General features: G+C 28.8%; 1 protein-coding gene across 2 annotated transcripts in view; it reads left to right on the plus strand.

Moving 5' to 3' along the window:
* The window catches only part of LOC134830131 (probable serine/threonine-protein kinase DDB_G0282963), a 64,681-nt gene that overhangs the window by 41,817 nt on the left and 9,286 nt on the right, over positions 1-13,578 (plus strand). For both annotated transcript variants that reach the window (XM_063843512.1, XM_063843513.1), the window contains exons 3-6: positions 881-1,565; positions 3,645-3,950; positions 4,206-4,428; positions 4,719-5,219. In XM_063843512.1, coding sequence (XP_063699582.1) covers positions 881-1,565; positions 3,645-3,950; positions 4,206-4,428; positions 4,719-5,219 — 1,715 coding nt within the window. The remainder of the gene's footprint in view (positions 1-880; positions 1,566-3,644; positions 3,951-4,205; positions 4,429-4,718; positions 5,220-13,578) is intronic.

Consider the following 13,578-nt stretch of genomic DNA (forward strand, 5'->3'; position numbering starts at 1 on the left):
CTCTTTTTTTAATGCGTCGCAATCAAAATGAAAGTAATTTAAATCATTTTTATAACAATTTTTTCCCTTTACTTAAATGATTGGATGTCAAATTGACGACAACGATGCTGACATCGTCACTCATGTAATGAGATTTTTAATGCGAATCATGACTCAGTCGAGAAATAGAGTAGAGGCTAGCAAGGTCGGGTCGTTTTTTGTGTAATGAGCATCTGATTTATTATTTTGTTAAATTTTTCGAATGTAGTTTTTTTTCGTGGATTTTGTGTCGTGAAAGGTTTCTTAGGCAATTAAATTTTATTATTTAATTTTTTTTTCATATTTTCTGATTTGGTCCAAAAATTGACCAAAGATTAAAAAAAAATTAAATTAAAATTTGGCAAAAAGGATATTTTTAAAATTCGAATTTGATCACGTGACTTAATATTTTTTTTTACTTTTTTTGTATTTTTCTCTTAATTAATCATGAAAAATCACATTTTGTTTTAAAATTTAAAATAAAAAATTAAAAAGTTAAATAAAAAAAAATTTTAATTTATTTTTTAATTTGGAATTAATTTTGAAAACAAAATTTATTTTTAAATAAAACGAAAAATTAAATTTATGTAAAAAAAAAATATAATTGAATGTTTAATATTTTTTAATTAATTAAAATAAAATATTTGCGAATTAAAAAAAAAAATAATTATAAAAATTAATTAAATAAATTATTCATTAAAATAGTTAAAAAAAATAATTTTTAATTTAAAAAAAAAAATAAAATTAAAAAAAAAAAAAAAAAAAAAAAAAATTAAAAAAATAATTAAATTTTCTCACCTTCAGTCATTTTAAATTTAAAAATCAAAATTTTATTTAAATTTTCCTTCCTTTTTCATTTTAGGTGATGCTCCAAACAGTGAAGATTCTCCGCAAACAGCTTCCTCGCCATCACTGCAACTTCCCTCGTCGTCGCCCAAATTGCCAAATCATCACAACAACGTTGCCCAAGTGAAAAACAAGCGCAAAACGACAAACCCCATTGTGTCGCCAATCAATAAAATGTTGACGGAACACATGCTGAACAGCCTGCAAGAAAGTAGCAAAAAGTTCCTGTTCAACAGCAGCACCGCGACCGCAGCAACGACAAACACGCTCGCCAATGCGTACTACGACAAATTGAAGTTTGCAAGTGATAATTGCACGTCGTCCACAATTACAACAACGGCCGCGACAAATAACAATTCGAGTGTGGCCAATACAGTTGCGGCTCTCGCGGCAGCAGCTGCGGCGGCAACATCGCCACTCGCAATGCACAACAACGCCACTTCATCGCCAAAGCTCGATTATTTACGTAATGGTGAATTAAGCATGTTGCAGCAACAACAACAACAGCACAACCTGAACAATAATAATACAATAAATAACAATAATACGATAAAAAGTGAAAGATTAAGTCCAAATAATAGTGGTAGTAATTGTGGAACAGCAGCAACGGCAGCTACAAATCTAGGAACTAATAGTAATAATAATAGCAGTAGTCATAATAATAACAACAATAATCATGAAGTGCAATCAACAGCATCTAGGTAAGAAGAACTTTTCGTTGCTATTTTGCATATCAAATTAGAAGAAAAGAAAATTTTCCTCTTTGTTCGGACTTTATATGGAACAAAAAGTCTTCTAGTCGGCCAATTTGCAAAAAAAGTACAAAACGAAGCAAGACTCATGTGTTATTCATGCGCGAGTCCGATTCGATTGTGTGTCAGAATTTTATTAAGTTTCACGTCTCGTTTCATGCTTGGGTCACCATGTTATTACACAAAAGTTTGTTCGTGTCGAGAGAGAGCGTAATTTGACTAAATTTACCAACTTTGAACAAAAAGTGATATTTTTTACGCGAATTTTGTGGTTTAATGAGACGGTTTTTCTTTGTTTAATGAGAAAATTGAAAATACTTTGTTGTTGGGTGACGATGAAAAAAATTTAGGTTTTTATGCGTTTCGATAATTGAAAATTACTTTGTATTTAAGTTTGATTTTTGTTCTTAATTCATGAACATAAAATTTAAAAAAAAATCTGTCATTTTTTGAAAAAAAAAATCAATGAAAAATTTCAATAATTGTCCAATCTTTAACATTTTAATTAATTAAAAAAAAAATTAATTTTACAGTTCAATCGTTTTTTTTTTATTTTTTCCCAGGAAATCTGTTCTTTTATTGAGTAAAAAAAAATTAGAAAATAAGAGCAAAAATGATTTAAATAAGAAAATAAATAGTAATAGTAATTTTACAATATTAATTTAAATGTCATAATTTAGTATAAATTAATATTTTTTATTTTTTTTTTTTGACAAAAATTATTAAAATAAAAATAGAAAATAAAATTTTTACGAAAATATTAATTTGCCGATTTATTTTTGATTTTTTGATATTTTTGAATAAATATTGATCAAAAAATAAATTTATTGCTGTGATGGGTAGAATTTTTAAATTTTTACAATTCTCTTCCTCAAGTTTTTTTTAGTATTTTTAAACTGCGACAGTTTTAATTTTTTTTTAAATATTTTTTTAATTAAATACGATTTAATTTTTTGTTTCCTATCGTTTATATTTCAAAACGTGAACTAAATTAATTTTTAATTAATTTAGTTTTTTAAAACTAAATTAAAAATTTTATATTAAATTTCATTTTTAATATTTTTTTCAGATTTGTTTATATTTATTTAATTAAAATATTTTTCTCTCAAAAATTTTTTTCAAAAAAAAAAAAAAATCAAACCTTTTATTTCCATTTTTATTTTCAAATGTCAAATCTTTCACTCCTAAACTCCTCGCTTACTCACACAAGCAGCTACAAAACTCATCCATAATTAATCCCAGTGGGAGACACTTCTTATGTGACATGTACTCAGCATGCCGATGTCAAAATCAACCACGAACGTTCAATCTCCTTTTATCTCTTTTTTTTCCTCTTTCTTCTCTAACATCTCACAGCTAGTTGCCTTTGTGATTGCTAATTATTATTTGAATTGAAGAGTTTGTTGTTGCGTTGCTACCGTATGGAAAATTTCGAAGTCGAGAGGGTTGAAACTGGGTCAAAAAAGCAATATTTGAAACTAATTTTCCTTCAATCTCTCTTTCGCTCGCATCGCATCCAACTAACCTCTAACACAATATGTTAATCATGTATGACTCTGATACGCCATTAAACAACATCGACAGCAGCAGCAGCAACAGCAGTGGAAACCATTAAAATGATTATTTTATTATTTACGTGATGCAAGTGGTAGTCAGATATTTGTGGCTTGAATAGAAGTTTGAACAACATATGAACTACTTAAATCATTGTTGTGTGTACGGTTTGTTGGCGAGCCGAGACAGATTGAAAGTTTTTGCATTGTAACAGATCAAGTAGTGGAGAATTACATAAAAAATGTTGCTTTTTAACGGTTGAATGATCAGCGCAACCTTGTAAGAGTATTTGAGAGCGGACTGTGAAAATAGAGTGACCACCAATTTTACGAGATTAAAGCTCATTAAAAGTGTTCCGTTTGCCATTGTTCGCCATTCCTCACTTTTTTCTCTCCGTAATTTATCGTTTCGCGTAAAAATCTCGCATTGTTTGCCTACCGGAATCTAATCCACATTTTTTTGTTTTTTTTTCAGATCTCGTAGCATAACACCTTCGTCGTTTTCGGGAACTCCGCCACAACAATCACAATTGCAGCAACAACTACACAGCGAAATGACTCAATTGTTGCTGAATGGCAGTAGCAGCAGCAACAGTGATGCGCGTCGCCAACTGACACCAAATCCAAAAATTGAATTAGAGACTGACTTAGGACATACAACGACAAACGGCACGTCATCGGGGAGTTTTCTGCCACCGCCACCTAATCAATTTAATGCGCGAAATTACTCGGATATCATGAGGAGTCTCGCTGCCAAATATAATTCGAATGCTGTTAATGAGTAAGGATTTTATGAATTATTAAATTGGTTAAAAATTAATAAATTTAATTTACTTAAGTTCATTTTAAATCAAAAAAAAAAAATTATAAAAAAAATAAAATTTAAATTTAATTTTTTTAAATTAATTAATTTAAATTTTTTTATTAATTTTTAACTATTTATTTTTTAAATTATTTTTTAATTAATTAAATTATTTTTTTTTTATTAAATTTATTATTTTTTTTTAATTTTTACAATTTTTTTTGTCACTTTCAGACCAAATCAAAAATTTATTGAGCCACCAAGGATGCCGGGAATGTCAACGCCCAAACGTAAAGGAAGTCCAAATGTCGTAATGAAGCCCGATCGAGTATCGGCTCCTCCAACACCTTCTTTGTCAGGCACAAATCCTCTGTCATTATTCACTGGTTTGGGCTTCGGCGGTGGAATGTTTCCGCCATTCGTTGATATGAGCAGTACTCAAGCGTTGATTGCTTTGGTAAGAAAAAATTTTATTCATTTATTTAAGCCTCAAAATTAATTTTTTTTTATCTGTTGACTTACTAAAAAATTGTATCAAAAATTATGGTTCAAAACTAAAGAATTAAAAATATTTTTAATTTTTAACTTTCTAACATTTTTTACAATTTTTTTTTAAATTTACATCTTACAATTTAAATTAACTAACTTTAATCAAAAACATCTAATTTTTTAATTTTTTTTTTTTTTTTGAATTGTAAAAATCCAATAATTTTTTAAAAATATTTATTTTTCTTCTTAATATTTTAGGCTAAAATCGCAAAAGAAGCAGAAATCCAACAATTAATGAAAAACATGGGAAAAACTGTCCCCACATCGCTTCCTTCCCCGCCAGCACCGCAATTTCCGCTCGCCGCATTCCCCTCGTCACTTTTCACGCCGCCCAGTCTTTCCTCCAGCTCCACATCTGTCGCACCACTCCATCCTGCCTTCAAGAGTCCCTCGAACGAAACCGCTTCCCTTTCCGTAATCGATCAACCGGCTGCCCTGGACTTGAGTAATGCCGGTGCCCCGGTGGCCAAACGCCTCAAATTGTCTCCCGATCAACGACAAATCGCAAATTCGTCACCTAGTCTGCACATCAACACGACATCCAACAGTCGGAGCTCGAACAATTCTAGTCCCAATGTCAATGCGAGCAGCAACAAAGTGAAATGCCGAGCGGCAGAACGCGAAGAAGTGAATGCATGGACCGTTGAACAGGTCTGCGATTTTGTGCGGAGCATCGATATTTGCGCGGAATATGTGGAGGTAAGTGGATCACGTTTTTTTGTCATCATCATCTTTTGTTTTTGCTTTTTTGTTACAATTACCTTTCACTTTCCACGACGCCGGGGAACGTAATAAGAACGTTACTTTCAATAGTAATGACGAACACAAAATGCCATTTTTGGCTCGAAATAATAATTACGACGTACAATCCCACCAATTATCACGATTAGACGCTTAACATTGCCATCCACTCAATTTGCATCTGTCGCGTTGCAATTATTTTTCAATGAATACTCATTCTAATTCGTCGTCGTTTGTGTTTTAGTTTTTTTTTCTCTGGAAGGTGCGGGAAATGTGAAAAAAAGGAAAAAAATCAAAAATTCTCTAAATTTTTTAAAATTTTCTTTTAGTTAAAAATTTATTTTTTTTTTTAAATTTAAATAAATTAAATAATTAATTACCTAATTTAAATTTTATTTTTCAAGAATTTTTCATTTTCAGAATTTAATATTTTTTGTTATTTTTTTTTTTTATTAAGAATGTTTTAAAAAAATTTAAGAATTTTTATTTTTTTTGTTTTTTTTTTTTATTTTTTGTTTATTTTATTTTTAAGAAAATTTAAAAAAATAAATAAATTCTTTAAATTTTTGATTTTTACTTTGTTTTAAATTAAATTAAATTAATTAATAAATTTATTAAATTAATTAATTTAATTTTAAATTAAATTTATTAAATTAATTAATTAAAAATTATTCAAATTAAAATATAAAAAAAAATTAAATGAAAATGAAAAATTCTTGAAAATAATAAATTTAAAAATAAAAAATATTTTTAAAATTATTAAAAAAAAAATTAAATATGTAACTTAAAAATTAAAAATGCATAGTTTTTTTTTTGAATTAAAATTTCCCGCACTTTTCTGCAATTTGCTTTATGAGAGCAAATATAATAAATAAAAATAAATATTTTCCTCTGTTTATGATAATTGTAAACATGAGACGCTGATGATGACGACGATGAAGTAATATTTCGTGCAACTGCAACGTTTTTTGAGGCTATTTGCGCTGCATATGTTAGCTCAAAAAATTCATGCACGATCATGATTTTTGCATTATTACAGTTCTATGACACAAAACTTTATTTTTGTTTGAGTGGAGGGAGATGCAGTGCCAGCAAATCGTGAACTTTGTGGGTGCTTCAATTCACTTTTGTTGCGTTAACGAGTAATTATTTCCTAATATCGTCTTTCTGCGCGGCAGCGGCAATTATCGGGAGAATCCGATACACCAGAAGATGATAAATTTATGCAACTTCTGGTAATAAATTTCCACTGCACCATCCGTAAATCAAACAAACAAACAAACTGCAATAATTTTTCTCTTGTCTCGGACTTTACTCACGCTCTTCGCGTACTTGCAAGAAAAAATGAGGAAAAAAACTGCTCGCGTTGTTTATGGTTCATTACATGATAAAATAGCACCTTATCATGTAGTTAGCTGTAAGTTCTCTTTTTTTTGTGCTGCATGGACGTTACTTACCTGCCCTGAACAAACAATAAATAATAATAGTTGCATAGATTCACGTAACATTTCCAGCACAACACAACTCGACCAACTCCAGAATTATTGCTAAACTATTATTATTTATTTATTTAAACTAGAAAAAAAACAGAAAGAAATGCAGCCACGTACGACGCAAGGTGTAATGATACAAACTTTCAACCATCGTATCTCGCATTATCGCAGCTCAGCAGAAAAAAATCGTCGTACAGGACAGGAGATATTGTCTCGTTGCTCTTTAACAAATGATTTACTTCCTAGAACATGATGTTACAATATTAACCGGACATTTCTTACATGATTTAATGGTTTATTGTTCTGCGCACGTACAACTAGAAAACGAATGTTTGGTGTCTCTTCGTAAACGTGTCGCGTAATTTATGACATTGTATCGTGTTTGGCTCGTAGATAAATGAAAAGATATATTTTTAACGGTTTTTTTTGTGCTTTTGGAGAATGTTGACAACTGGTTAACAATTTTTTTGACAGATGTCAAAAGCTTCAAATTTTTGAAGGATCTTTTCTTGTAAAAAAATTATTGATTTAAATCTGATCGGTTTTGATAAAAAAAAATGCTTTTTAAAGATTTTTATTAATTTAAAAAAATTGTTTTTTTGAGTATCAAGAGATTTAGTTTTTTTTTATGTAATTGAAAAATTTAATTTTTTACTTGATTTAAAAATTTAATTAAAAATTTAATTAAAAATTTAACTTACAAAATTATATAAAAAATAGAGAAAATTCGAACGAAATTTTTATTAAATAAAAAAAATATCTTATTTTATCTCAATTTTTAATTTTATTCCGTACCTACTTTTTTTTTGTTTGATATAAATTTTTAAAAATTATTTTTTTTTATTTGAAAATGAAGTTTTTTTTTATTTAATTTCAAAAATGAATTTTTGTTTTAAAGTTTCAACAAAATTTTATTGGTGAAAAAAATAATTAAAAAAATTCGCTTTGAAACTTATAAATTTAAATAAATGCTTGAAATCTGAATTATAAATAGATCTTAATTAGAAAATAATAAATTTCTTCCTTAATTTTATAGCTTTGGGGATCACAAAAAAAATAGATTTTTTATTTCGTTTCATTTATGACGGCAAAAATTTCAAAAATTTACGATTTTTGTTGTTTAATTAATTATTCTCGAAAAATTGAAAATTTAATGTCGTAAAATATAAATTTGTTTGATATTGAGCTCTTAAAAGAATTTTTTTAGGTTCATATTTTTCACACTATTGAATCAATCAAAAACTTAATTTACAAAAATTATCTCTAGAAGTCAAAAATAATTTTTTAACCTAAAAATAGAAGTCACATGTTAAAATTAAATTTGAATTCAAGCATTCCTGAACAAAAACTCATCAACACATTTCGCGTTTAATTAAAACCGGAGCGAAATTCCATTATCACCTATTTGTTATAATGTCACTTTTAGGAAAAAACTGCAAGCCTCTAAGCTGGCAAGGTGGAACAACAACGCAAAGAGTCAACAACAAATTATCATTAAAACATTCTCGAGTCGAGCCGTGTAGAGAATTGCCTCGGAGCTACTGCAAAACACAGCAACTACATGTCGTCATCCGCGTAACGCAGAGAGATATTTTAATAATTTAGATAAAAATTTAAATTAAAAACAACGCTCTTCAAATGCTTCTGCATTCGGTGCATGTCTTCGTCGTCTTCTTCGTACTTTTTGCATTGGAGGCCTCAATAAATCATTATTAATTGTATGATATCAGATTTATTATCATGCTACTAACTTATTACCAGTCTTTTTTGCTCTTTCTGCGTCTATGCACGAGCAATGTTGCCATATTCCCTCGTTTTTCTATGCAACGACGTGTTTCGTCGAGGAAGGTTGGTTCATTCAACTATGCGATACTTGATTGCCGCATGTACACGACAAATTGTTCCAGATGTCCGGATAATGATGATAATAATGACAAAACAATGTTGAGGCACTTGGTGAATTCGCTTTTCTTCCGAAGGGCACAAATATTTATTTTTGCCGCGCACCACTAACTACCTAAATAGATAGTAGTTATAAATTTTTCTTGTTCTGTGATGTTTTTTCCTTATGATGTTGCGCCGTTAGCGATGGGCTCTCGTTTCGCGCAACAAACTCGCGAGACGAGAACGAGATAAAAATCGATCATTTACCAAACAAATTACTCGTAATAAAATTAAATGGCTCTGATTTCGATTTTGAGCTTCAGATTACCGATTTGCACGGTATGCTTGACACACACAACGTCTCTCTTGTCGATCACCACCGGTTCAACTTAAAAGCTCGAGTTCGATTGTCGATCAGATTGTTGCAAAGTTGCGGCACATCTTGACGATGATGAGCATGAGAAGGAAAAATAAATCAGTCCAAGTCACAATTTTTGTGTCTAAACGTTAAAGTAACAGGAAAATAGATAAATATAGAGTTTTTGCATGATCTGGCTCTATTTTAAAGTAAATGGAAGAGAGCGACGAGTGCACCACGTAAATCATGTCATCTATTTTCTTTTTTATGTATTTATTAGGGTCTCGGTCGATCAATGGACATGCAAAGGGGCGTGCAGTTGAATGATTTTCACCGAAGAAAAAATATAATTTATTTTTTTTACGAATACTTTTGTGAATGGATCGCATGAAAATTTTAATTTTCGAATTTTTTTAAGAAAATCTAATAGCAAAATTAGATTTTAATAAAATTAATTAAAAATTTATTTTAAAACAGTAAAAATTATATTTTTTACTTATTTTTAATTATTTAAAATTATATATTTTAATAAACTCAAATTTTGCAATTTTTTTAAATTCAATTAAATTAACTAATAAAATTTATTTTAATCGATTTTTTTTAAATTTTTTAAAATTAATTTTAATGAATTAAAAATTTTACCTGATTTTTTTAATTTATTTTTTTATTGTATGTTAAAATATTTTTTTAAAATTTCAATTTATAAAATAATCAAATTTTTACTGCAACAAAATGTTAAAATAACGGAAAAAAATATTTCTCAATTTAAATTTTATTATTAGGTAAGTTTAAAAAAAAAATTTATACTATTAAAATTTAATTCAAAATTAATTTAAATTAAAATTATATTAATCATAAAAAATTATTTATTTATTTTTTTGAAATTTATTAAATAAACAATTTTTAAAAAATAAAAATGAAAATTTAATTCGGGCGTTAATTGTTGACATTTCCAAAAAATTGTTATTTTTTAATTTAATTAATTTTTGAAATTTATTTATTTTTTTTTTAAATTAAAAATTTTATTTAATTATTTTTTTTATAAATTTATTGAAAAAAATTAAAAAATTTGTAAAAAAATATTTCTAATAAGTTCTTTAAAAAATTTTATTTTTTTTTGAGAATCACTCATTTATCATACCCTCAAAATAGCATGTTCTGCCCTATTTGATACTGAAAACCTCTTACAGTAGTGGGTGCATGATATTGTCTTAACCACATTTTATGCATATCCAAGAAGTTAAGCAGTAGATTTCGCCACAGGTGTTCTTCACTGTTTTTTTTTCTTTAATTTTTTTCTATTCAAATCTAGTGTAGTGACATGCAAATACAGGAGCTTACAAAAAGACTTCACCAAAAAATAAAAATAAAAAAAAGCAACGAACCTCGTAATTCACGAAAAAAGGTCAAAAGTCCATTCCGCATCTTTTCTCTTGGGCTCGACCTCTCTTTCATAACTCAACTACAGAAAAATAATAATTATGATTATCCTCGCAATCGTCTGATCTTTAACCATAAAAGCATACCCAAAGCAAATAAATGTACAAACATTGCACGAAGACCGAAGATCGTCGTAGTAGGGAGTCAGTTAATATATATTTTGTTTTTAATAACGTGCATCATCTTTTGACTCAATCTCGTTCGTGCCCTTTGGGATTTCCTCCGTCATCTAACATTCCGTGTCCATGGCGAACGGCACTCCATGAGGGCAGCGCGAAATAGATGTGAAGTAGCAAATAATGGGTAGGTGCACACCGTTGTGTGTACATAAATAAATTAAAAACATTGAACTCTTCTGACTGATAAATTATTTGCGTGCACATTTAAATTACATTAAAAACTCTTCTTTTTTCCTGCTCTCTCGACATGACTTAACTCCTTAACTTACCTCGTTTTTTTTTTAGAAAGAAATAAAAATATCGCTTACTTGTAACTATGTAAGTAATTGGCCGAGTAGCAAAAAGGCAGTAGTTGCTGCAGCATCAAAATAGATACATAAATTTATCAAAATGCTTCGCGTTCTGTTATAATAATTTATAAAATAAATATTATAAAATGTAAATTAAAGTGGAATGTTTATATGGATAGCTGGATGGAGAAACTACTTTAATGAAAAATAATTTTCGTTACGTGATGTGTGTGAGTGGTGTAATGAGAGAGATGAGGATGCGATCGTGGGACAGAGTCAAGGTCAGCTGTAGGATGGACAAAAATTATTTTTAAAGTTTCACGTCAAAAAAAATTCTATGAAAAAATTAAAATTATTTTTATTTTAAATAGTTTCGTATTAGAATTTTTTTATTTTCTAACGATTTTTGTTTAATTTTAAAGTTTAATTAAATTAAATATTTTTTAAAATTTTTATTACAAATTTAACTAAAATTAATTTCAAAATTTAATTTAAAATTAAAATTAATTTAATTAAAATTATCAGTCAGATTTATTTAAAAATGTTTAAAATTTATTTTAATTTTATTTAAACTTTTAATATTTTTTTTAAATTTATTTTAATTTCAAATTTTCAAATTTTATTTGATTTTTTTTTTTAAATTTTAAAATTAAACTAAATAAAATTAAATTAAATTTAAATAAATAATTTTTAATTTTATCAAAAATTTTCTTTAATTCAAAAATAAAAGTAGAGTTAATTATTTTTAAAGTTCCATAAAAAAATTTTTATTCTAAAAACCAAACTTTGATTTTTTTTAAGAAATCTGGAATTTCAATTTAATTAGTTTAATTAAAAATTTTTGTCCATCCTCACTTAATTGAATAAATAAAATCAGGTATGAAATGGCCATACGAGTGAATCAAAGAAGAAGTGCGTCGTCGTGTAATAAGTAGGAACTGCAATTTCTGCATGCTTTTCCACCTTTCTGTCTCTATGATCGCAAATCGCTTGCACGCTTCAATTAAACTCACCTCGACTCGTACCACGTACATTATTCAAGATTTACATGATATTAATATATTAAATATCAAGAAATGTAACAAATTCATCTCTGCCAAACGATTCTCCGTATGTCTCGTCGGTCATACGGAAGCAACGCGCAACATTCATTCAAAACTGAAAGAGCAAGGAAAAAAAAATGAAAATAAATAAACATGATTATACGCAAACATTTTAAATATTCAATGGCTTTTAAAGTTAGAAAAGAGCAGTTGCTTTATAAACCGTTCATTCGTTCGTTCCTTCAATTCATTGTGGCACGATATATCGAGATAATTTTCGTTAAAATGCAACAAACAGTAAGCGATTATTATTTTTGCATTAGTGCTTCTTTCACTTCTGTTGCCTGCCATGCCAAGCTCATAATAATAATAAAGTTTTTATAAAGTTGTCGAACGAAGAACAACTATATCGCATTTCGATTTTATTAACGGTCTTTTTATCCACGTGGTTTTAAAAAATTTTTGATCACGTGGTCTGAAATTTTTTTAAAACATGAACCTGAAAATTTTAAACCACGTGATTTGAAAATTTACTCAAACCACATCAATTGAAATGTTTTCAAACCACGTGACTTTAAATTCTTTCAACTCCACGTGACCTGAAGAAACTTTCAAAGCAAATGACTTGAAAAAAAATTTCAAACCACGTGACCTCAAAATTTTTTTCAAATAATGTATCTTAAGAAATTTTCAAATCTCGTGGCTTAAGAAATATTAAAACTTGAGAAAAACTTAAGTCACGTGACCTGAAAATATTGTTGAAGTACGTGAGCCTAAGGAAACATCAAATCACGTGATCAAAAATATCTTCAAACCACGTGAGCTGCAAAAAAATTTAAAACCTAGTGATCTGAAAAAATTTCAGATCTCAGGGCTTTAAATATTCTCAAACCACGTGACTTGAATTACATGATCTAAAAAAAGCGCTTGACTTTAAAAAAAATTAGACCACGTGACCTGAAAACTTTTCCAACCACATGAATAAAATTTCGAAAGACGGTATTTGAAACCAATTTTTTCTTCGAAACGCGGTAAAAACTTGCAAATAATAAAATAACAAACGTTTATAATGCAATCAACTCGAATCATTGTTATGTCTCCGCCTCAAACTCCTTCGGTATACAAATAACGCGTTTGTCGAATGTTTGAACGTTGGATGTCCTCTTGTCGTTTCTGCCATCGCCGCATATTCTCATAAACAATTGGCATTAATGTTGGATTTTTTAAACGACTTTCCTCGTCGCCATCTTGTCGCGCAATTTCATTCACAAAATCCTTCTTCGCAATGTATCCGTGTTGCTCCAAAAAGTAATCGTAGTAAAAGGGCATGCAATTCCTCTCAATATTTCTCAAGATTTTTTGATTTTCTGCTTTTGTAAAATCAAGTTCCTCCAGATCTTTGTCCGTAAAAGCTTCAACGATTAACTTTTGGTGCTTCGTGGCGTCAATTTGTTTCGATTTCGGTCTTTTTACGGGTTTTGGAAGGACACTTCGAGGCAGAGGCTTTTCACGTGGCAACGGTCTCGGTGGTGGCTCAAGATTTTTCTTCACACTTTTGATTACGTTGTGAATCCGTTCCATATTATCAGCAGCACGTTTTGCTTCGCGATTCATGCGATCGCGTTTGGTG

This window comes from Culicoides brevitarsis, chromosome 2 (genome assembly GCF_036172545.1).
Source record: "Culicoides brevitarsis isolate CSIRO-B50_1 chromosome 2, AGI_CSIRO_Cbre_v1, whole genome shotgun sequence".
Classification (NCBI taxonomy): domain Eukaryota; kingdom Metazoa; phylum Arthropoda; class Insecta; order Diptera; family Ceratopogonidae; genus Culicoides; species Culicoides brevitarsis.